The 24,045-nt window shown below is 42.5% G+C and overlaps 1 protein-coding gene across 3 annotated transcripts; it reads right to left on the minus strand.

The window, feature by feature from the left end:
- Nucleotides 1-1,542: 1,542 nt before the first annotated feature.
- LOC121579843 (sodium-dependent phosphate transport protein 2A-like) lies at nucleotides 1,543-23,710 on the minus strand. Of its 3 annotated transcripts, XM_041894772.2 has the most exons (15): nucleotides 23,647-23,696; nucleotides 23,001-23,050; nucleotides 21,281-21,361; nucleotides 20,942-21,130; nucleotides 17,098-17,247; nucleotides 16,584-16,727; nucleotides 15,686-15,797; nucleotides 12,094-12,289; nucleotides 11,600-11,695; nucleotides 11,028-11,148; nucleotides 10,132-10,299; nucleotides 9,648-9,764; nucleotides 3,762-3,886; nucleotides 3,285-3,554; nucleotides 1,543-3,092 (listed from the first exon to the last, which is right to left on the minus strand). In XM_041894772.2, the coding sequence occupies exons 3-15, from the start codon at nucleotides 21,339-21,341 to the stop codon at nucleotides 2,775-2,777; spliced, it is 2,067 nt and encodes a 688-aa protein (XP_041750706.1). In that variant the 5' UTR covers nucleotides 21,342-21,361; nucleotides 23,001-23,050; nucleotides 23,647-23,696; the 3' UTR covers nucleotides 1,543-2,774. The 3 variants fall into 3 exon arrangements, with proteins under 3 accessions (XP_041750706.1, XP_041750705.1, XP_041750707.1); XM_041894771.2 differs by lacking the exon at nucleotides 23,001-23,050 and having other exon boundaries at nucleotides 23,647-23,710; XM_041894773.2 differs by lacking the exon at nucleotides 23,001-23,050 and having other exon boundaries at nucleotides 1,544-3,092; nucleotides 17,098-17,244; nucleotides 23,647-23,710.
- Between the last annotated feature and the right edge of the window lie 335 nt (nucleotides 23,711-24,045).

A 24,045-nucleotide genomic window follows, 5' to 3' on the forward strand; every position in this document is an offset into this window, starting at 1 on the left:
GTCTAGGCAGGGACAGAGAGAATCCACAGGAGGGACCGATGGGTCGACCAGCCTGAATGTGGACATTTTTGATTGTATTTTGTTTGCTGAGGTTTTCATGTGTATTCAATTGCATCATAGCTTAAAATGCATTGATAAAGATTTATAAATTGATCTGGAGTACTTAGGTGGTCGCCTGGGGCAGAGGGGCCGTGAGAGAATTTTCCTGTCTTGATTGATTGATAGATATTTGGAATGAAAGCTGCCAGACAGGTTTTTCGCTCTTACACTCCATAACAATTTATTTACACTCCATAACAATTTATTTACACTCCATACAAAAATGTGTCTATATAAACATGTGTTTACTCTCCATAAATGTTGGTTTATTGCTGAAGTTACTCAAGAACAAAAAATGTTATTTGTCATAATCCTATTATTTTTGTTTTCGAGACTTAATTAGTCTCGAAGGGGGGAAATATGTAGTGTCTGAAGGTCTATGATTTTGCTGACATTTGCAAATGGTGTAATAGATGAACTTTACTCTGCTTTGCTGAAACATCTGGAAAGCATTACTACATAGGCTTCTTGGAATAGAGGACATTTGGAGATATGTGGAGGCCAGGGATTGGTCTGTCAAAAAACCACCCATCTTATGTTACATAGGATAAATACCATGTTTTGAACAAAGGACGGGGAGAAATAACATATTAGGGATTGGGTCCGGTTATTCTCCAGATATCTGCAGATGTCTGTAAATTGATACTGTGATCTTTGATACAATAAACCTTTATAATCAAAGTACAGCGTCAGCGGAATTCTTATCATCACAGCATAATCCGCATCGTTGTCTCGGACACCACATACCTCAAAGTTTGGGTAATGGAGAAGCTACCTTTTGAGATGAATTTTGGGAGGGATGTGCCTGTACTCTCTGATCTGTTGGTAAATGTGGGGGGTCTGCAGCTATATGAGCAGTCAGTTTGCCAGTCTGATGTTCATGTGTCACGCTTAGTTGTCACTCGTGTCCAGGCCAAAGCTGGTTTACAACCTCTGCCTAACTTGTGTGATAGTCTGTGCGAGGGGGGAACCAAAGGGCCCAGAAAGGGATTGACAGGGTGAAGGGTAGGGGACTGACAGGGTGGAGAGTAGGGGACTGACAGGGTGGAGGGTAGGGGACTGACAGGGTGGAGGGTAGGGGACTGACAGGGTGGAGGGTAGGGGACTGACAGGGTGGAGGGTAGGGGACTGACAGGGTGGAGGGTAGGGGACTGACAGGGTGGAGGGTGGAGGGTATGGGGACTGACAGGGTAGAAAGTAAATGACTGCCGGCGTGGAGGGCTACTGATTGAAGGGGTGACGGGGTGGAGGGATCCTGAGGGGAGGGTCACCTTATGGAGGAGTCTAGGGTCATGTTCAGCAGCCATAAATATAGAAAATGCTATAAATGGAAAATTATCTTATGTGTTCTTATTGGGAAGTTTAGGTAGTAGAAGGCTACCTGATAGAAACTGTTATACTATTTTGCCCAATAAATACAACACAGGTTTGTAACTATAAGCTGTGGTACTGACTTAGTTAGGATTTCAGACATGGCAAGACAAAGACTGTGTTTTTCTCTTGTTTCTTGTTGCTTATGATTGCTTTTTTTATTTGAAAGGACCGACCACCAATATATCAATCAAATGTATGTACACATATTGTTTGACAAGATATCATTGTTTTATATAAATGTGTCATTAGATAGACATTTGTCAAGGAAACAATCAATGGCCTATACAGAGAGCTGTATAATACAGTAGCATGCACCTTTTTAGTATTTTTTTATTTCTTCTAAATATTTTTTCCACTCTTGTCTGACAAACACTTTCCCTTCAGTGGTTCACATCGTTACACACTCTGCACTCTGTTTTGTTCATGGAGCAAAGAGAGACACTGTTTATCTGAACATTTCATTCTGTTCCCAAATTGCTAGTAAAGTATTTCTTCACTACAGAGAACAGCATCATCAAGGGGCTTAAAGCATGACCATCTTCTGCATAATCAAATGACTTCTGTGAATCTACAGTAGGTACACGGTTGTATGACTAACACATAAGCAAACCCACAAACAGACAGTTTTACACAGACTTATAAAAACATACCTACGATGAACATTCTAACCCACACAGTGACATACAGTACACATTCATTTCATATACGCCCATCTGGTTTAGATTATTTGTGAAGTGAGCCCTCTTTGACTCCGTTGTGATGTCTTTGTGTGTTTATTCATCCCATCCCCACTTAGGGAACTAGATACTGGCTAGGTCGAAAATATACTGGTTAGGACAATGGAATAATTCCATGCGGCAGCGTTAGAAAATAAACAAATTCATTGGACCAGCACTGTTGCTAACTAGCATAGCTGGTCCCATTTTTGCAAAGAGTTATGGGATATTAGAATCTGTTGTCTTAACCTCTGTCATCTTCAACCTAGACTACTGGATCCAGACTGGTTCGCTATGATAATAACACATATCCACAGAAGAGGTTGAACAACTCCAATCCTCAAAGACTATAAGTTCTCCTTCTGGGCTTTGTACTGTACAGTACATCTCCCAGGCATTTAATTGATCAATATATGTCATTGATTGGCTATTGAGAGACTACACAGCTGGCAGAAATCAATTGTAGGTTATAAGGCAAGGACCAGAACACTCTGTGGCCCTTGAGGCCCAGAGCAGTGCACTCCTGAGATTATATAGAAAATATTAAACCAACCCTTTTCCATGTCAGACCCAAATCCATCTCCATTAGAGGGGTGTACTGTTGCACCTCTCCAGACCCTTCAATTTAAACACAGGTACGCCTGGCTTCGTCTCATCCAGGTATTCAAGAACGGGGTTATCATACACCAGTTCAGCCTTCCTCTGGGCGGCTACAACCTTGGGGTCAGCAGGGGTCGTTACCGCGTTGATGGGAGCTGCCTGGTCGTCTCCGGTTGCATGGCCAGAGCTGCAGCAGCCAGTTGCCTTGGTGATGACCCTGTCAAGGGGCTTGAGGGAGCGCATCCAGCGAGGCAGGAAGTCCCAGCTCTGGAGACGGGTGGGAAGGTGGCCAGGGCTGTGAGCCTGCAGCACAGAGAAATGTTGTTACCAACCAACCATAGACCAATCAAATTTGAAACATCTGAACTATTCAACCACTCTTGGAAGAGAATGGAAGTTGAGTAGAAAATGTCTTCATAGAAACGTACAGCCTCCATCATCAATTCGACTTCCAATGTTCTCCAAGAATGGCTGATTACAGTATTTCTAACCCACCTGCATCAGGTTCACCAAGGCAATGAAAACAGTCACACCCACAAATGGTGCGCCCACTCCCAACATCACTCTCCAGCCAGCCAATGAGAGGCCTAGGACCAGGGACGGGAGGAGCAGGAAGCAGACTAGGAGGTAGAGGACAGCGAACCAGCGGTACTTGGCGGTGCGTTCACCCAGGGCACGAGCCATGCGGATGGGGACACGAGTCACAGGGATGGGGTACCACAGCAGGATGCCCATGATGTTAAAGAAGAAGTGACACAGAGCAATCTGGAGACAAGATGGACGGTATTAGGTGGACATTTGAGAGGAAAGACAAGATGGACGGTATTAGGTGGACATTGGGGGAAACAATTTCCTTCAAAAAGGGCTTTACTTGAAAGGAATCTTTTTGCTGTTGCTCAGCTTCTTTATTTGAATGTAAGTCGCTCTGAATAAAGCCTTTTGCTAAATAAGTGATTCCCAAACTGTCTGTACCTGAATGGCAGCAGCCAGTTTGTCGCCAGGGCTGGCCAGGGCTGCCAGCAGGGCTGTGGTTGTGGTGCCGATGTTGGAGCCCAGAGTCAGTGGATAGGCCCTCTCCAGACTGATTACACCAATACCTGCAAACCAGGAGAAGGGTTCATCACCATTCATGTGACACACAGAGGAGCGTGTCTGCTGTATGATGATAGTGATTTGCTAATTACTTTGTAGAGGGGCTAACTCACCCCTTACATTGTAGTGGGGTAATATTTGTAGAGAGGTTAACTCACCCCTTACATTGTAGTGGGGTAATATTTTTAGAGAGGTTAACTCACCCCTTACATTGTAGTGGGGTAATATTTTTAGAGAGGTTAACTCACCCCTTACATTGTAGTGGGGTAATATTTTTAGAGAGGTTAACTCAGCCCTTATATTGTAGTGGGGTAATATTTTTAGAGAGGTTAACTCAGCCCTTACATTGTCGTGGGGTAATATTTGATACAGTATGTGTATTTCATATACTCCTTACATGAGACCCATAATAAGTCTATGAAATTAATGGACAGTCTATTAAAAGGTATATCTGACTCCATAAAGATAACGGATGAATAGGAATATGCAACCAATACTCTTAAAGGTGCACTATGCAGAAATCACTCCGCCATTTCCTGGTTACTAAACCAAGCAGCCTTCAGTTTATGTGACAAAACAAGCAAGTATAGTGTAAAGAATCACTGTACCATCTAAACTGCTGTGAAATATATTTTCATTAACCCAAAATATTGTATTTTCAGCTTTCTTAGGCTGGTGAACAAAACCCAAAGTAAAAATGAAATATAAGCATGGAAGGCATTGAAATAGTGCACATATTATATCTACCGCTTCTTATACTTGCTTTCAATGAGAATGACAGATCTATAACTCACATTTATATGTGAGTTTGGTCGGTCGCCCAAAAAGTTACATATTGCAGCTTTAAAGAGCTACAGGAATGGATTATCAAGGAAGGAATGAGAATTGTCTATATCAAAGTCAGAGATTTAGTATCATTGTAAAATGAATTAAATCACATACAAGGCATAAGCTTAAGTTACAAAGCATTAGCAAGCATTACAAGGCATTATTCTAGGCATCATCATTGAGGGAGAGAGAGAAGGCATAGCCTGAAAGGTCATGCACCAAGAGTCCCTGGGATGGAGAGAGAAAGAAAGAGAGAGTGTATCTCACCAGCGCAGGTCAGGAACAAAGAGAAAGAGACCATGAATCTGAGATCCCTTTATAACATCTGACTGTTTGGATTCAAAATCTGAGTTGTTGACCAATAGCATTACTGTAAAGTTAACCTCCAATCAGACACCAGACCTGCAGGATGTAAAGACAACAACACCAGTGGTTCTCAACCCGGAGTACTTGAGAAGACTCATGAGACCATAGGCTTACTGGTAAACTGCATATGAGAAGGTACTTGTTGGTGATACTGGTACAGTTTGAGAACCACTGGCTTAAACCACCAATGTGTAGCCCATCATCTGAACATGTATAACAACACTCATCCACCCAACATGTTTCATGTTAGAATAGGAACCCACCTTACTGTCCATTGGTTGTCCAAGATTCTGACTCTAGATAATTCAAGATGAACTGACAAACAAGATAATCAGTGGTTTCATGAGTTCAGTATATTCAGATGGCCCATGCAAATTCATATCCAACCAGGGCTTTTCCCAAACCACCACTTCACTGAGACTCTACTTGAATAGGAAATATTCACATGACAGAAAACCAGCTATTCCAAAACTGTCCCTCCTCTATCTGATGTCATTAACTCAGTCCCACCTCTGGTAGAGCAGAGGTCTGAACACGAACTGACTTCGTGCCAGTAGACCAGTCCGTTTGTCTCACTGCTAGAAATGGAGGACCTTAACTTGTCCACCTTAAACTACTCCACCTCCAATGCCTTCTTCCTCAGTCCTCCAGCCTTCTCCTGGAACCGTGTAAATCTAGCCTCTAGCGTGGTCTTGTCTCTCTGCTTCCTAATCGGAGTTCCAGGGAACATCGCAGTGATGTTCAAACTTCATCTAAACCAAGATCTATCCAGTTTGAGCCGGAGACTGATGTTGAACTTGGCTGTATCTGACTTGTCTTGCCTCATCACCCTACCTATGTGGATCTACAGCATTTTCTTCAACTGGGTGCTAGGCCTGGTGGCTTGTTATGTCTTTATCTACCTGGCCTACTGTAGCGCCTACACCAGCCTGCTGTCTGTTACTCTACTGAGCATCCAGCATTACCTGCAGGTCCTCTTTCCACAGACTTGGGGCAGACTGGGAGTGGCAAAGGAGAGGGGGCTGCTGGTTGTCGTGTGGGGGATAGCCGGGGTCCTGGCTATCCCTAAATCAGTGGTGTTGCGCAAGTTGAAGCAAGATGAAAGTGGACAGGTTCAGTGTGAGTATGTTTTCGCATCAGATGATCAGAACGTGGCAGTGCTGCTTCTAGAGACTGTCCTGGGATTTGTAGTTCCCTTCTCCATGATGGCCACTGCTTATACCTGCCTCCACAGAATGGTGAATCAAACAGCTTTCTTTAGGAGCCCCAGGATGACCAGATTAGTGAGCCTCATCGTTGGGACCTTCAAAGTTCTATGGACTCCTCACCATATAATGAATGTGCTGGGAGTGGTGGCCATCTTGGCTAAGAATAAGGCTCTGAGAGGGTTCTGGAAAGCCAATTGGGAAATTGTTGGATCTCTGACCTACATCAACAGCTGCTTGGATCCATTCCTCTACGCCTTTGCCTCTAGAAACACCAGACAGCCAGAGAACAGTGTGCCAACTCCAGGGTGACTCAGTAGTCATCATTGATCCCAATGCCACGATCTTGTAAGATTGCCAGCCAATCATTGGTCATTTCAACAGTGTAATATGTTGTTTTACTTTATGACTTCATGATTATAATAATAATAATAATAATAATATGCCATTTAGCAGACGCTTTTATCCAAAGCGACTTACAGTCATGCGTGCATACATTTTTTTTTTGTGTGTTTTTTGTGTTTTATTTAAGTATCTGTATGTGATATACTTATTTTCTGTGTATTTGAGTATTGAACTGGAACAAATTCATAGGCTGCTTGGTTATACAAGATTCTCCAGATAATTTAAGATAAACACATCGTCATCTGTGGTTTCACATAAACAGTTCAGTATATTCAAAGGGCCCATGCAAAGTCTCACTGACACACAACATCTAACCAGGGCCTTTCCGTAACTACCAACTCACTAAGACTATATTTGGATAGCAAATTCACTGGACAGAAAAACAGGTCTTCAGAGTACTGTGACATCCCGTGACAGATGGAAACTGTACTGCATACTGAAAGCCTGTTACGTAGAACCAGTCGACCAGTCAGTTAGTCTCAATAGCTAGGTTTCCAACCAATTGGCAACAGATTTTAATGCGAATATTCTAAAATCCTGAGAAAATATGTGAATTTTCCAAACAATGGTGTGTTTCCACCAAACGGACTTGTGAATAATGACGTAGTGCACATAAAAAGCAATTTTTCATTTAAGTTTACATGTACTAATAAACAAATTTGAAGTTCAATGTGTTTCCATCGCATTTTCCACTATTAATAGTTTTGTCACAAAAACTGTTGCCTACTCTGGTCTTGGAACGTGCACTCTAGTGTCAACAGATACAGATACAGATACAGGCTAGTCTACATGATACAGTGTGGGTAGGCTAGTCTACATGATACAGTGCGGGTAGGCTAGTCTACATGATACAGTGCGGGTAGGCTAGTCTACATTTTACAGTGTGGGTAGGCTAGTCTACATGATACAGTGCGGGTAGGCTAGTCTACATTATACAGTGTGGGTAGGCTAGTCTACATGATACTGTGCGGGTAGGCTAGTCTACATGATACAGTGCGGGTAGGCTAGTCTACATGATACTGTGCGGGTAGGCTAGTCTACATGATACAGTGCGGGTAGGCTAGTCTATATGATACAGTGCGGGTAGGCTAGTCTACATGATACAGTGTGGGTAGGCTAGTCTACATGATACAGTGCGGGTAGGCTAGTCTACATGATATAGTGTGGGTAGGCTAGTCCACAGATACAGTGTGGGTAGGCTAGTCTACATGATACAGTGCGGGTAGGCTAGTCTACATGATACAGTGCGGGTAGGCTAGTCTACATGATGAGATTATTATGGATAAGAGGGATAATATTATTTGTCAAACAGCAGTCAAGCATCGATCATCATGTACTCATGTACGCTGAGTATATGAGTATACATATATATATATATATGTAGAAGCTGGTAGAGCACGGCGCTTGTAACGCCAAGGTAGTGGGTTCGATCCCCGGGACCACCCATACACAAAAATGTATGCACGCATGACTGTAAGTCGCTTTGGATAAAAGCGTCTGCTAAATGGCATATCATATTATTATTATATTATTATATCAAACATTAAGAACACCTTAATGAAAACCCCAGGATGACCAAGCTAGTTAGCAGCACTGTTGTGACTTTCTTTGTCCTATGGACTCCTCTCCACGTCATTATCCTGCTGGGAGTGGCGGCCATCTTGGTCAACGATAAGGCTCTACTAGAGTTTTGTGAAGCCAGTTTCAACTTTGTTGGAGCACTGACCTTCATCGACAGCTGTGTGGAACCATTCCTCTATGCCTTTGCCTCACAAAACACCCAGCCAGTATCCACCAGTAGTCACCACTCATCCCAAAGCCACAATCTTGTAGAATTTGAGCCACTCATTGGTAATTTCAAAAGTTTAATATATTAATGAGTTTAAATACATTATTATTTAAGTATTTGATATCCTTATTTTCTGTGTATTTTAGTATTTTCAAATACACAGCCAGCTACTTACATTAGAAGTAGTTGTAAATACATGCCAATACTTTCCAAATGTATTTGCAAATACATTCCAATATTCAATTTAAAGGCAATGCAACTGATAGATTAATTATTAATGACTAATTATTACACCCTGAAACTGTGTATAATGTGTTAGAAATGTGTGAGTGTAGGACCAGTAAAGGCTATGGCATTGAGCCACTATTTAGCAATGTGAGTAAGAGTTAGGCCAGACAACAAAGACAACTGAGAAACTAAGATAAAGAGGCCTCCCAATTTAGGGAGGGGAGAAACTGTTATGAAAACATGGTGCAGAATATTGTGAGAACGGCAATAACTGAGTAAAGCAGGGAGTAGGATGTGTGTGTGTGTGTGTGTATGTATGTGTGTATGCATGTGTGTATATGTGTGTGAACTGAAGGTCAGTAGAGCAGTTTTAGAGTGGAAAACTACAGCCCGCCTACAGAGGGAAGGGATTTATTTTTGTATGACGTATGAGTATAAAAGATGGACTCTGAAATTGTGATGGCAGAATTCTCAATGAATAAATATCTCTGACTATGCAGACTGGGACTCTGGCCATTACTTAAATCCCAAAAGACTTACAACCTTTTGGGAGACGCACAGAGAAACTGAAATAGTTTGTTAAATAATTCACATAACAGCAACGAACTACGAATTGAGTGTATGTAAACTTCTGATCCACTGGGAATGTGATGAAAGAAATAAAAGCTGAAATAAATCATTCTCTCTACTATTATTCTGACCTTTCACATTCTTAAAATAAAGTGGTGTTCCTAACTGACCTAAAACAGGGAATTTTTACTAGGATTAAATGTTAGGAATTGTGAAAAACAGAGTTTCAATGTATTTGGCTAAGGTGTATGTAAACTATCGACTTCAACTGTAGATGTTCCCCTAGCCAGAAGTCAGAATGGAGTAGGTAGATGTTCCCCTAGCCAGAAGTCAGAATGGGCTAGGTAGATGTTCCCCTAGCCAGAAGTCACTCACCTATAAGTGGTGTCAGTGCAGAGGTGAACACAGAGCTGCTCTGGACTACGAATGTCATCCCTGCTCCCACAAACATGGCCAGGTAGCCCGCCAGCCAGCCAAACGGATACGGCAAGTCTAAATGAAAATGGTTAGAGCAAGATCCTGATGAGGTTTGTCTGTCTGAAAATCTTCCCAGTGGATTTCATAAATAGGCAGGGTTTAGACATAATTATGACTTTGTTGCTGTGGTAACTAGTAGCGACCCTGATTAGGTCTGTCCGTCTGTCTGTTCGTCTGGCCGTCTGGACATTTGCATGTCAGTCTGTCTGTCTGTCTGTCTGCATGTCCATCTGTCCGTCCATCTGCATGTCTGTCTGTCCGTCTGTCTGTCTTGTCCGTCTAAAATGTATTGCTAGTGGAGATGATATTTAGTACGCTCAGACTTGACATTCTCATATATTGTAAGTCAAAATCTTGCAATCTATCTCCGGCCGGCGCCTACCTGTGTTGATGACCTTCTGGATGACCTTTGCCACTTGACCTTGGAGGAGGGAGTTGAGCAGCTTGACCAGGAGCACCAGGCAGGTGCAGAGCAGGGCCAGGGAGCCGGCCAGGAGGATCAGCCCTACCGCCAGGTCTGACAGATGGGCATCAGCAAACAGATGCCTACCTGGGGGAAACCAGGTTAAGATCCTACATCTGTATAAAGTTCTTATTCTGCTAAAACAATGAAAATTAACTATGAATAAATCCAAATCTAAACCCAAATCTAAAAAATAATCTAATAACCTCGAAAAAATTAAACACAAGAATGTGGTCCTCTGTAGCTCAGTTGGTAGGGCATGGCCCTTGCAATGCCAGAATAGTGGTTTTGATTCCCAGGACCACCCATATGTAAAAAACTGAGTCGTTTTGGATATAATCGTCTGCTAAATGGCTTATATTATTTTCACTATACAGATGCAGGATCTTAATTTGATCACTCTTTTGTTGCTGAGACTTTTCCTGCACAGCAGGAAATGCAAACTTGTAGTGCATTCAAGGTTTAAAAATGCTTCCAAAGTTTGTAATTTCAACTTTAAAATGTCAAATTTATTAACCCCTACAAAATGTTTTCATTAATTATATTCCACATAATAATTCAAATGTCTTGTTGCTGCAGGAATCGTGTCCTGCTGCAGCAAACTGGCTCAAATTAAGATCCTACATCTGTATAGAGTTCTTATTCTGCTAAAACAATGAACATTAATTATAAATAAATCCAAATCTAAACACAAATCCAAAAATAATCTAATAACCTCTGATTAAATAATAATTAAAATAAGTGTGATGTCAAAAATGGTTTATAAAACAGTCGTATATGTCATTGTACTGTATGTCAGTTTATGTTGGACTTACATTTCTGGATGTTAACCTCGGAGGTGAGATTCTGAGTGGTCCAGGTGATGTCACCTTCCTGCCAGCAGAGGTGGGCGGAGCTACAGTTGACAGGACCAGTGATGCTGACATTCACAGAGGACTGAAGAGTGGACAGATGGGAAAGAGAAAGGGAGAGAGTTTAGAAGCATATGAAGATAGATAGATAGGAGAGAGAGTGCGAGGTAGAGAGAAGATGAACATAGCAAACAATATGCCTTTTTTCTTATCATTCACAGACAGTATATTCATAAATCATTGTAATAGTGACAGAGCAAGTCTCATCAGAGACAGAGCTTATTGCACCAAAGCCTTAACAGCTGGTGGGGGTTACAGGCTCTAGAGTGACGGTGGTGACAGTCATGATAATGGTGACGGTGCTGGCCATGACGGTGTTGAGACCGTGATGTGGTGAGGCAGAGGGTCTGGGGGTGACAATGATGACAACGATGACAGTGGTGAGGTGACGGTGTTGAGACAGTGACGGTGTTGAGACAGTCACAGTGTTGAGACAGTGACGGTGTTGAGACAGTGACGGTGTTGAGGGTCTTTACCGTAACTAGACCGGTGTGGCACCACTCCTTCACCAGGCTCCTGTTCCTCATGCTCTCATCTCCCATGGCGATGCCGGTGATAACACGCCTATCCAACTGACGGAGACAGGAGAGAGAATGGATGTTTACTTGATCTTATTTTATTATAGTCATTTAGCAGACATTCTAATCCAGAGCAATTTACAATTTGTGCATTCATCTTAAGATAGCTAGGTGGGACAACCACATATCATAGTCATAGTAAGTAGATTTTTGTAGTGGATGCTCGCTTCGACTGGAAGCCAGTAGAGTGTGCGGAGGAGCAGGGTGACATGGGAGAACTTGGGAAAGTTGAACACCATGCAGGAAGCAACATTCTGGATAAGTTGCAGGGGTTTGATGGCATAAGCGGAGCGCACAGCCAACAGGGGGAGCCCAGCCAACATGTTTATGACAGGTATTCATTCAGGTGTTTTTTTTTATATTGTATGATGAGTTTAATGACTGGTTCATACCTGTATGATGAGTTTAGTGACTGGTTCGGTGATGACCTTCAGTAGCTCGGGGGCGTCCTCTCCAGTCTGGATGTTGAAACTGCTGACCACGATGTGGGCCAGGTGGGTCATCAGCCCTGTAGCCACCTCCATCGGCAGCAGCACCAGCACAGACAGCCAGTTGAAACAGTCGTGGATGGTAGCCCCAGCAAAAGCCCTGAACACAGAGACAGAGCCCAGTTGTTGGTTGGTTAATTGTGTGTTTGATCTCCTCCAATAATGTACCTTAGCGGTGTTATGGGTACTTGTACTGATTACTTTTAATAATAAATCAAATCAAATAAAATAAAATTGTATTGGCCACATGCGCCGAATACAACAGGTGCAGACATTACAGTGAAATGCTTACTTACAGCCCTTAACCAACAGTGCATTTATTTTTAATAAAAAAAGTGAAATAAAACAACAACAAAAAAGTGTTGAGAAAAAAAGAGCAGAAGTAAAATAAAATAACAGTAGGGAGGCTATATATACAGGGGGGTAACAGTGCAGAGTCAATGTGCGGGGGCACTGGCTAGTTAAGGTAGTTGAAGTAATATGTACATGTGGGTAGAGTTAAAGTGACTATGCATAAATAATTAACAGAGTAGCAGCAGCGTAAAAAGATGGGGTGGGGGGCAGTGCAAATAGTCCGGGTAGCCATGATTAGCTGTTCAGGAGTCTTATGGCTTGGGGGTAGAAGCTGTTGAGAAGTATTTTGGACCTAGACTTGGCACTCCGGTACCGCTTGCCGTGCGGTAGCAGAGAGAACAGTCTTTGACTAGGGTGGCCGGAGTCTGACAATTTTGAGGGCCTTCCTCTGACACCGCCTGGTATAGAGGTCCTGGGTGGCAGGAAGCTTGGCCCCAGTGATGTACTGGGCCGTACGCACTACCCTCTGTAGTGCCTTGCGGTTGGAGGCCAAGCAGTTGCCATACCAGGCGGTGATGCAACCAGTCAGGATGCTCTCGATGGTGCAGCTGTAGAATTTTTTGAGGATCTGAGGACCCATGCCAAATCTTTTCAGTCTCCTGAGGGGGAATAGGCTTTGTCGTGCCCTCTTCATGACTATCTTGGTGTGTTTGGACCATGATAGTTTGTTGGTGATGTGGACACCAAGGAACTTGAAGCTCTCAACCTGTTCCACTACAGCCCCGTCGATGAGAATGGGGGCGTGCTCAGTCCTCTTTTTTTTTCCTGTAGTCCACAATCATCTCCTTTGTCTTGGTCACGTTGAGGGAGAGGTTGTTATCCTGGCACCACACGGCCAGGTCTCTGACCTCCTCCCTATAGGCTGTCTCATCGTTGTCGGTGATCAGGCCTACCACTGTTGTGTCGTTGGCAAACTTAATGATGGTGTTGGAGTCGTGCCTGGCCATGCAGTCATGGGTGAACAGGGAGTACAGGAGGGGACTGAGCACGCACCCCTGAGGGGCCCCTGTGTTGATGATCAGTGTGGCAGATGTGTTGTTACCTACCCTTACCACCTGGGGGCGGCCCGTCAGGAAGTCCAGGATCCAGTTGCAGAGGGAGGTGTTTAGTCCCAGGATCCTTAGCTTAGTGATAAGCTTCCCTTTGTAGTCTGTAATAGTTTTCAAGCCCTGCCACATCCGACGAGCGTCAGAGCCGGTGTAGTACGATTCAATCTTAGTCCTTTATTGACTCTTTGCCTGTTTGATGGTTCGTAGGAGGGCATAGCGGGATTTCTTATAAGCGGCCCGGGTTAGAGTCCCGCTCCTTGAAAGCGGCAGCTCTACCCTTTAGCTCAGTGCGGATGTTTCCTGTAATCCATGGCTTCTGGTTGGGGTATGTACGTACGGTCACTGTGGGGACGACATCATCAATGCACTTATTGATGAAGCCAGTGACTGATGTGGTGTACTCCTCAATGCTATCTGAAGAATCCCGGAACATGTTCCAGTCTGTGCTAGCAAAACAGTCCTGTAGCTTAGCATCTGCGTCATCTGACCACTTTTTTATTAACCGAGTCACTGGTGCTTCCTGCTTTAGTTTTTGCTTATAAGCAGGAATCAGGAGGATATAGTTATGGTCAGATTTGCCAAATTGAGGGCGAGGGAGAGCTTTGTATGCGTCTCTGTGTGTTGAGTAAAGGTGGTCTAGAGTTTTTTTTCCTCTGGTTGCACATTTAACATGCTGGTAGAAATTAGGTAGAACGGATTTAAGTTTCCCTGCATTAAAGTCCCTGGCCAGTAGGAGCGCTGCCTCTGGATGAGTGTTTTCCTGTTGACTTATGGCCTTATACAGCTCATTCAGTGCAATCTTAATGCCAGCATTGGTTTGTGGTGGTAAATAGACAGCTATGAAAAATATAGAGGAAAACTCTCTTGGTAAATAGTGTGGTCTACAGCTTATCATAAGATACTCTACCTCAGGTGAGCAAAACCTTGAGACTTCCTTAGTATTTGATTTTGTGCACCAGCTGTTGTTTACAAATATACTCAGACCGCCACACCTTGTCTTACCGGAGTCAGCCGTTCTATCCTGCTGATGTAGCGTATAGCCCGCTAGCTGTATGTTGTCCATGTCGTCGTTCAGCCACGACTCGGTGAAAAAAGATATTACAGTTTTTAATGTCCCGTTGGTAGGATAACTGTAATCTTAGGTCATCCCATTTATTCTCAAATGATTGAAGATTGGCTAATAGGATTGATGGGAGAGGCAGTTTACTCGCTCGCCGTCGGACCCTTACAAGGCACCCCGACCTACGTCCACGATATCTCCATCTCTTCCTCATGCGAATGACGGGGATTTGGGCCTTGTCGGGTGTCTGTAGGATATCCTTCGCGGCCGCCTCGTTGAAGAAACAATCTTCGTCCAATACGAGGTGAGTAATCGCTGTCCTGATATCCAGAAGCTCTTTTTGGTTATAAGAGACAATGGCAGAAACATTATGTACAAAATAAATTACAAATAACACGGAAAAACACACATAATAGTACAATTGGTTAGAGGGCTGTAAAACGGCAGCCGTCTTCTCCGGCTCCACACTGGTATTGTATATGCCCTTTTAATCCCTTTTAATGTTGTAATATGTTATCTATCTATCTATCTATCTATCTATCTATCTATCTATCTATCTATCTATCTATCTATCTATCTATCTATCTATCTATCTATCTATCTATCTATCTATCTATCTATCTATCTATCTATCTATCTATATATCTATCTATCTATCTATCTATCTATCTATCTATCTATCTATCTATCTATCTATCTATCCTTATGCATTATTTGACTGAGTTATGTGACTGAGTTATGTGATTGAGTCGGTTTAGTGAAAGTGTCCATTTCACTCTAAATGGACAATAAAGTGTTTTTAACTTTGAACTCTGAGCAGAAAGGTCATTGCGATGACATGGGCTTCTCTTCTCTCCTCTCCTCTCCTCTCCTCTCCTCTCCTCTCCTCTCCTCTCCTCTCCTCTCCTCTCCTCTCCTCTCCTCTCCTCTCCTCTCCTCTCCTCTCTTCTCTTCTCTTCTCTTCTCCTCCTCTCCTCTCCTCTCCTCTCCTCTCCTCTCCTCTCCTCTCCTCTCCTCTCCTCTCCTCTTGTACCGTTTGAAGTCGTTCCTCTCCCCCGCCTGCATCATGGCTACGATGGTGTTAGTGACCGATGTCCCAATATTTGACCCCATGATGATAGGAACAGCGGACCGGACCTCCAGCACTGTCAGAAGGAAACACACACACACACACAGACACACACACACACACACACACACACACACACAGTTACACAACCTCCCATATTTGTATAATGACTTTGACTTCTTCTCCAAGACTGCATAAAGTACCATGATTATGGTAATGCATGGGCTTAAATATTATCAAACCTGACCCTTCCTATTTCAAAATGCTTTTAATGGAGGAAAAACTGAAGGTAATTTGCAGGTGAGTGGAGGCATCTCAGGTTTTTAAATGAAGAACAGGGTTTTTTTATCGCTGGGACCTATTATGCAGATGATGACCCTTTGCGCATTCCCCCCCCCCCCATCCCACACACACATACAGCTCACAGACAGACAGGAGGCCCATGGAAGCTGTGCGGTAGTAATTGCCCATAATTCCCCTGGTATCCTCTCTGAGATTGGCTGCTGAGACAGAGACAGTACTGGCATACTGATGTACCGTAGCCACTGGTCACATACACACAGTGGATGAGAGATATCTGTGGATAACCCCTATTAGCAGCAGACAGTCCACCCCCAGAGACTGTTATACATAACTAAGCACTGACAATGATGAGAGAGCTCCACCACTTTGTTTCAAATTCAAAAGCATCTTGTTGTCAAAGGTCCCTTTGATCCTATTCAGTCAGTTCAGATTTACAAGCCATGTTTTCACCCTCAAACAGACAAACACAAGCCCAAAAACATGTGTGCACACACACGCACGCACGCCTGCACGAACACACACACACACAGACACAGAATCTCTCTCTCCCAGTACTCACATCCTGAGGAGACGAGGCTGACGATGATGGAGGTGGATGTGGAGGAGCTCTGGACCAATACAGTGACCAGTATCCCCACCACCAGCCCTGCTACTGGGTTAGACAGCACCGCATTATCCTTGAAGATGTCCCCCGCTACCTTACCTTCAGTCACACACATACAGGATGTACAGCTCTTAACACAGGGTTTCTACCTAGTTCAGAGTTAGAGCAAACACAGCTTAGAGTACCATGTCATGAATCAGTTTGTACCAATAGTATCAGTTTAATTATGTCTAGTTATAAAATAGTAATTGTCATCGACTCAACAGGTTTCAACAGGTTTCAACAGGTTTCAACAGGTTTCAACAGGTTTCCACAGGTTTCCACAGGTTCCACGAGTCAGTTTATCTGACAAAGCACTTCCAGGGATGACAGGACAGACAGTGCAACACATCCACTAATTATAGTAGGACAAAAAAATCCCTGATTACCTAATGAAACTGGTAGGGACAGTTGAATGTAATCTACTCACCCCCAGCCAGCTGGAACGCTGAACTTAGTGTGTCTAATGAACAGACAAAGAAGAAGAGGAGGAGGAGGAGGAGAGGGATCTTGGAGCAGTTGATGAAGAGTTCTCTGACTCTGTTAGGACTGAGCTCCATGTCAGGTTCTGCGGTGGCTGCTGATCAAAACAAGAGAGACACAACAGAGAACCGGAGAACGAAGAACAAGAAAGAATAAGATAGGAAGAAAGAAGGAATGCATTATTACAATGTTTCTTCCTGAAGAACAAACCAACATTTGTCCTGGTTTATAAACAGTATCGCTTTGACCAGACAAGGCAACAACGTAATGACAAAATAAGCAACGTCTCTCCCCCATGTGACCAAATGTTTGTGTGCATGTACTGACATTTACGTGTAACTGATAGATACACACACACACACACTTAACACACACTCTACACACACCCACACATTATTATTCTTTAGTTTAATTGTCTCTTTATTATTAATTGTGTACATCTGTGACTTTAGTTGTAGTTTATATATATATATATATATATATATATATATATATATATATATATACAGTATTTACACTCAGTGGCCAGTTCACAAAAATGGATTACTCCTACAGACAGTGAGTCAGGTGGCCGTGGCTTGCTATATAAAGCAGGCAGAGGCATTCAGCTACTGTTCGATTGAACATTAGAATGGGCAAAATGAGTGACCTAAGCGACTTTGAGTGCTCCTGGGTTTTTCAGAGGTCGAAGGAGAATGGCAAGAATCGTGCAAGCTAACAGGCGAGCCACAAACAGACAAATAACGGCGCAGTACAACGGCGGTGTGCAGAATGGAATCTCGGAACGCACAACTCGTCTATCCTTGTCACGGATGGGCAATTGCAGCAGACGACCACACCGGGTTCCACTCCTATCAGCTAAAAACAAGAAGAAGCGGACCAAAAAAATAAAACAGCTTGAGTCGTACAAAATGGAATGTAACATTGCGGATAAAGTTCGGAATGACACAGTTTCATGAGTACAACATCTAAAGGACTGCATCACTTCACTGAGAGCTTTGCCATTTCTAAAAGGACGTATTTGTGTGTTTTTGGAGCCTTTGTTCATGTTTTTTCAGAGCCCCCACACTACACAAAAAGGACGAGGAAGTGATTTGCTGTTTGGTATACGTTTCTCAAAAACGTGAAATCACAAAAAAAGATGTCTGGACCCTTCTATAACATGCTATTTACATAAAAAATTGAGATTTGCTTGTAAAAAAGGAAACTTCTCCTTTCATGTTTTTAAATGTATGTACACTACCGTTCAAAAGTTTGGGGTCACTTAGAAATGTCCTTCTTTTCCAAAGAAAAGCATTTTTTTTGTCCATTAAAATAACATAAAATTGATCCAAAATACAGTGTAGACATTGTTAATGTTGTAAATTGTTATTGTAGCTGGAAACGGCTGATTTTAATGGAATATCTACATAGGCGTACAGAGGCCCATTATCAGCAACCATCAGTCCTGTGTTCCAATGGCACGTTGTGTTTGCTAATCCAAGTTTATCATTTAAAAGGGCTAATTGATCATTAGAAAACCCTTTTGCAATTATGTTAGCACAGCTGAAAACTGTTGTGCTGATTAAAGAAGCAATAAAACTGGCCTTCTTGAGACTAGTTGAGTATCTGGAGCATCAGCAATTGTGGGTTCGATTACAGGCTCAAAATGTCCAGAAACAAATAACTTTCTTCTGAAACTCGTCAGTCTATTCTTGTTCTGAGAAATGAAGGCTACTCCATGCGAGAAATTGCCAAGAAACTGAAGATCTCATACAACGCTGTGTACTACTCCCTTCACAGAACAGCGCAAACTGGCTCTAACCAGAATAGAAAGAGGAGTGGGAGGCCCCGGTGCACAACTGAGCAAGAGGACAAATACATTAGAGTGTCTAGTTTGAGAAACAGGCGCCTCACAGATCCTCAACTGGCAGCTTCATTAAATAGTACCCGCAAAACACCAGTCTCAACGTCAACAGTGAAGAGGCGACTCCGGGATGCCATGTCTCAGACTGCCATCTTAATCTTTTCTTTCTTATTATTGCCCAGTCTGAGATATGGCTTTTTCTTTGCAACTCTGCCTAGAAGGTCAGCATCCCGGAGTCACCTCTTCACTGTTGACGTTGAGTCTGGTGTTTTGCGGGTACTATTTAATGAAGCTGCCAGCTGTTCTGTGAAGGGAGTAGTACACAGCGTTGTACGATATCTTCAGTTTCTTGGCAATTTCTCGCATGGAATAGCCTACATTTCTCAGAACAAGAATAGACTGACGAGATTCAGAAGAAAGTTATTTGTTTCTGGACATTTTGAGCCTGTAATCGAACCCACAATTGCTGATGCTCCAGATACTCAACTAGTCTCAAGAAGGGCCGTTTTATTGCTTCTTTAATCAGCACAACAGTTTTGTATCATTTGATTTACAAAACATGCCTACCACTTTGAAGTTGCCAAATATTTTTTGGCAAAAAAACTCAATTTTAGTCTCATCTGACCAGAGTACCTCCTTCCATATGTTTGGGGAGTCTCCCATATGCCTTTTGGTGAACACCAAACGTGTTTGCTTATTTAATTTTTTAAGCAATGGCTTTTTTCTGGTCACTCTTCTGTAAAGCCCAGCTCTGTGGAGTGTACGGCTTAAAGTGGTCCTATGGACAGATACTCCAATCTCCGCTGTGGAGCTTTGCAGCTCCTTCAGCGTTATGTTTGGTCTCATTGTTGCCTCTCTGATTAATGCCCTCCTTGCCTGGTCCGTGAGTTTTGGTGGGCGGCCGTCTCTTGACAGGTTTGTTGTGGTGCCATATTCTTTCAATTTTTTAATAATGGATTTAATGGTGCTCCGTGAGATGTTCAAAGTTTCGGATATTTTTGTATAACCCAACCCTGATCTGTACTTCTCCACAACTTTGTCCCTGACCTGTTTGGAGAGCTCCTTGGTCCTCATGGTGCTGCTTGCTTAATGGTGGCCCTTGCTTAGTGGTGTTGCAGACTCTGGGGCCTTTCAGAACAGGTGTATATATACTGAGATCATGTGACAGATCATGTGACACTTAGATTGCACACAGGTGGACTTTAGTTAACTAATTATGTGACTTCTGAAGGTAATTGGTTGCACCAGATCTTATTTAGGGGCTTCATAGCAAAGGGGGTGAATACATATGCACGCACCACTTTTCCGTTATTTATTTTGTAGAATTTTTTGAAACAAGTAATTTTTTTCATTTCATTTCACCAATTTGGACTATTTTGTGTATGTCCATTACATCCAGGCTCTGTCGTAGCCGGCCGCGACCGGGAGACCCATGGGGCGGCGCACAATTGGCCCAGCGTTGTCCAGGATAGGGGAGGGAATGGCCGGCAGGGATGTAGCTCAGTTGGTAGAGCATGGCGTTTGCAACGCCAGGGTTGTGGGTTTGATTCCCACGGGGGGCCAGTATGAAAAATAAATAAATATGTATGCACTCACTAACTGTAAGTCGCTCTGGATAAGAGCGTCTGCTAAATGACTAAAATGTAAAATGTACATGAACTCCAAATATAAAATCCATTTAAATTACAGGTTTTAATGCAACAATATAGGAAAAACGCCAATGGGGATGAATATTTTTTCAAGGCACTGTAGCTGTTGGCATTGGTGTGGGCTAATTGGGATCCTAATAAAATAAAATACAATAACAAATTACTGACTAAGAGGTTATCACAGTGACTCTCCTCCACATTCACTACACAGTATCTCCTCTTGTAGGAGTGTTGATGTAAATATAGTATTATAGCTTGCAGGGTGAAAATGTCTCTGAAACTTCAGAGTGCTGTACCTTGCTCTTTGGGGGGGCTGTTCCCTTCCCTTGGTTTGGGGGAGGAGGTGGGTGAGGTTGGGTCGTCCTCCTGGCTGTACCCCTCCCAGCTGCTGATGAGGTCCAGAGTAGACCCAAGGCCTGACTCCCTGTCCTCCTCCCGGAGGTGTTTGGGTCGCAGGGAAGGGGGAGTGCCATGGGTCCGTCCCCCTGAAACCACAGTTTATATTTCACTGAATTCAAACAATTAATTCTGAATTCGAGGTTGAAGCCAAAGTCAGAGTTGTATTTATTGACAAAGTGCCTTGAATTCACTGGGCACACTTTTTGATATGATAAAAAATCACTGTTGGAATTTACCGTTGTAGTTGATCATATGTCCCACGCTGGATGAAAGTATTGTGATTGGACGAGAGGACATGATGACTTCACTGTATAGGGCTGTAGAGAGATTGTTTTTTATTTTATTTTATTTGACGATTTAAAATACCTAAAAATGCTACACCCAGCAACAAATACATATACCAAAAACTGTCTATAGCCATTGTGATCCTCTTTGTAGGCAATTGCAGCAGGGCCGAAACAACTGACATGAGCACTCTATGCCATTCATTCAATTACAAGTCAAGATGGAGCAGTTTAATAAAAACCCAAAAAGGCCAACCCTCTATAACGCAATATGAGTCCTTCGTTTATTGCGATGTGAATATGCCAATGTTAGTCACTAGCTATAAGATGAAAAAAGTCAACGCCAGCTTTAATTCCAAGGTTGAGACATTAGACTGCAGTGGAACAGGGACAAACACTGCCCTTACCTTACGTAACCCTGTCTGCTTTCACTGTGTGCATCCTTTCACCAGCTAGCTAAAGAGACAGACACGATAGCAGCCAATTAAATGTGAACAAAGGCAGGCTACATTGTATTAATTGACAGCAGTCCTTGATGTAAGGGGTCAACAGTCCTCTGCTCTCTGGCAGTACTCAGATAAACTTGTCTTGTAGACATCATCACTACTAGTAAAGGCCTTGTCAGATTAAGAGAACACCTCCGTCCTCAGAAACATCTATGTCCTCAGAAACATCTCTGTCCTCAGAAACATCAATGTCTTCAGAAACATCTCTGTCCAAAGAAACATCTCTGTCCTCAGAAACGTCTCTGTCCACAGAAACATCAGTCCTCAGAAACATCTCTTTCCTCAGTTTCCCCTCTAAATATCTGGTACCTATGGTAGTCAGACAGCCAGCCAACACTTTCTACGGAAATTATATTCTCTTCCTTCAAAGTTGTCTCATTCTCTCTGTAGGTGAAAGCCTTTTTCATGTCTGAGCTATCGCTTAGAGGTTTTTGGATTGGGGACACCTGCAGAGTTGTTGCCGCTAATGTGTTCTTAAAAGCCTAGAACCTTTTCAGTGACTGTGAGTTGTGTAATTATTTTAGAGTGACGGTAGCACTCAGATGTTCTGTGTCATCTTGCTGGTTGAGCTGTTTTCTGAGTGTGTGAGGCGTCCAGGCACCAACAGAGTTACAGTAGGCTAATATAGAAATCTACAGAAAGAACTGAGTGCAACTCTGAATTCCTTTATGTGAGTGTGAGTGTGTACGTGTGTGAACGTGTGCGCACGTCTGCGGGTGTGTGTCCGTGTGTGGATTCTAATTCTACCTACATGATGTACCTCTCCAAGATAAGAAATATTGTGCGGTTTGAATTCATCATAAATAATGATGAGTGAGCAAGTTACAGAGGGTCGAAGATCATACTTCCAAGATATGCTAACCTCCTCTGTTATTGGTAATGGTGAGAGATTGGCATGTCTTGGCATGCACATTAATGTAGAAGTGTCTTATTACAATAAAAGTTACTCCAAATGACACAATACATTATTTATCATTCATTTCTATTGGGCAAAGAATCTTCTGAAACACAACCAAAACGAACTGCAAATGCATCCAACAAGTTTGTAGAGTCACAAGCTTGATGTAGTAATTGCGTGCTAGGAATATGGGACCAGATACTGTGAGTGTGAGTGTGAACGTGCGTGCGAGTGTGTGCGGGTGCCTTCTAATGCTAACAAGGTGTACCTTGCCAAGATGAGAGGTCTTGTGAGGATTTCTTGAAGCACAGCAAATCCCTTGAATCAATTATTAATAATATATGATTAAGCAAGCATCATGATTAATGGGAGCTCTCCAAAGACAAGGCAATTTGTTTTCATTGGAAGGGAGTTATACATTCACATTTTAGTTATTCATAATTGAATCATCTATGCAACTCATGTAATGTATAAATGTTGCATAGCTTCAAAACACGGGTTGCATCCAAGGTAAAGTAATGTGATGATCATTATCCTCAGTTTGTAGACTTACCTTTGGGCTTATCGTAAAATGATACTATCACATCACTACATAGATTTTATAAAGTAGATCTTACATTACGACATAGTTCTTATAAAGTAGATCTTACATCACTACATTGATCTAATAAAGTAAATCATACATCACTAAATAGAGCTTATAAATTAAATCTTACATCGCTACATAGATCTTATAAAGTAGATTTTACATCACTACATAGATCTTATAAAGTAGATCTTACATCACTACATATTTCTTATAAAGTAGATCTTACATCACTACATATATCTTTTAAAGTAGATCTTACATCTCTACATAGATCTTATAAAGTAGATCTCACATCAATACATAGATCTTATGAAGTAGATCTCACCTTGGTTTGTCTCTTAGCTTAATGTTCCTTTGATGAAGTGTATCACCTAAAGTTACTCCCAAAGAAGATACTGTTCATGAGGAAAATGAAATACCAGTCTTATTATATACCAGCTGACTGAGTTTAACGTTTAAAAAGGGACACCACATGTCTTACTGATTAACTTGTCACATCATTGGGCCTCACACCATTAATCAATAACAACAATTGAGAACATGAATATCACATCATAAACTGAGGTATTCAGGATAGTGGCTGATATGTTGTACCATGTTAGTTTATGTCATGGTTGAGCTGAGGTGGTTGTTCAATAGGGCATCATTTAATATAGACCCTCTGAGTGTTGATTAGAAACTGCATTGGGAGGGTTTTTCTATTGAACTAATAACTCAGGTTATT

This window comes from Coregonus clupeaformis, chromosome 2, assembly GCF_020615455.1.
Source record: "Coregonus clupeaformis isolate EN_2021a chromosome 2, ASM2061545v1, whole genome shotgun sequence".
Taxonomy (NCBI): Eukaryota; Metazoa; Chordata; class Actinopteri; order Salmoniformes; family Salmonidae; genus Coregonus; species Coregonus clupeaformis.

What these genes read in the sequence shown, in the direction of transcription:
- LOC121579843 (XM_041894771.2), bottom strand. Translation starts at nt 21,341, where the DNA reads ATGTCCTCTCGTCCAATCACAATACTTTCATCCAGCGTGGGACATATG. An exon ending in AGCGTTCCAGCTGGCTGGGG is followed by an intron (nt 16,728 to 17,097) that starts GTGAGTAGATTA and finishes GTGTGACTGAAG; the next exon opens with GTAAGGTAGCGGGGGACATC. An exon ending in GCCACACCGGTCTAGTTACG is followed by an intron (nt 11,149 to 11,599) that starts GTAAAGACCCTC and finishes TCCACTCTTCAG; the next exon opens with TCCTCTGTGAATGTCAGCAT.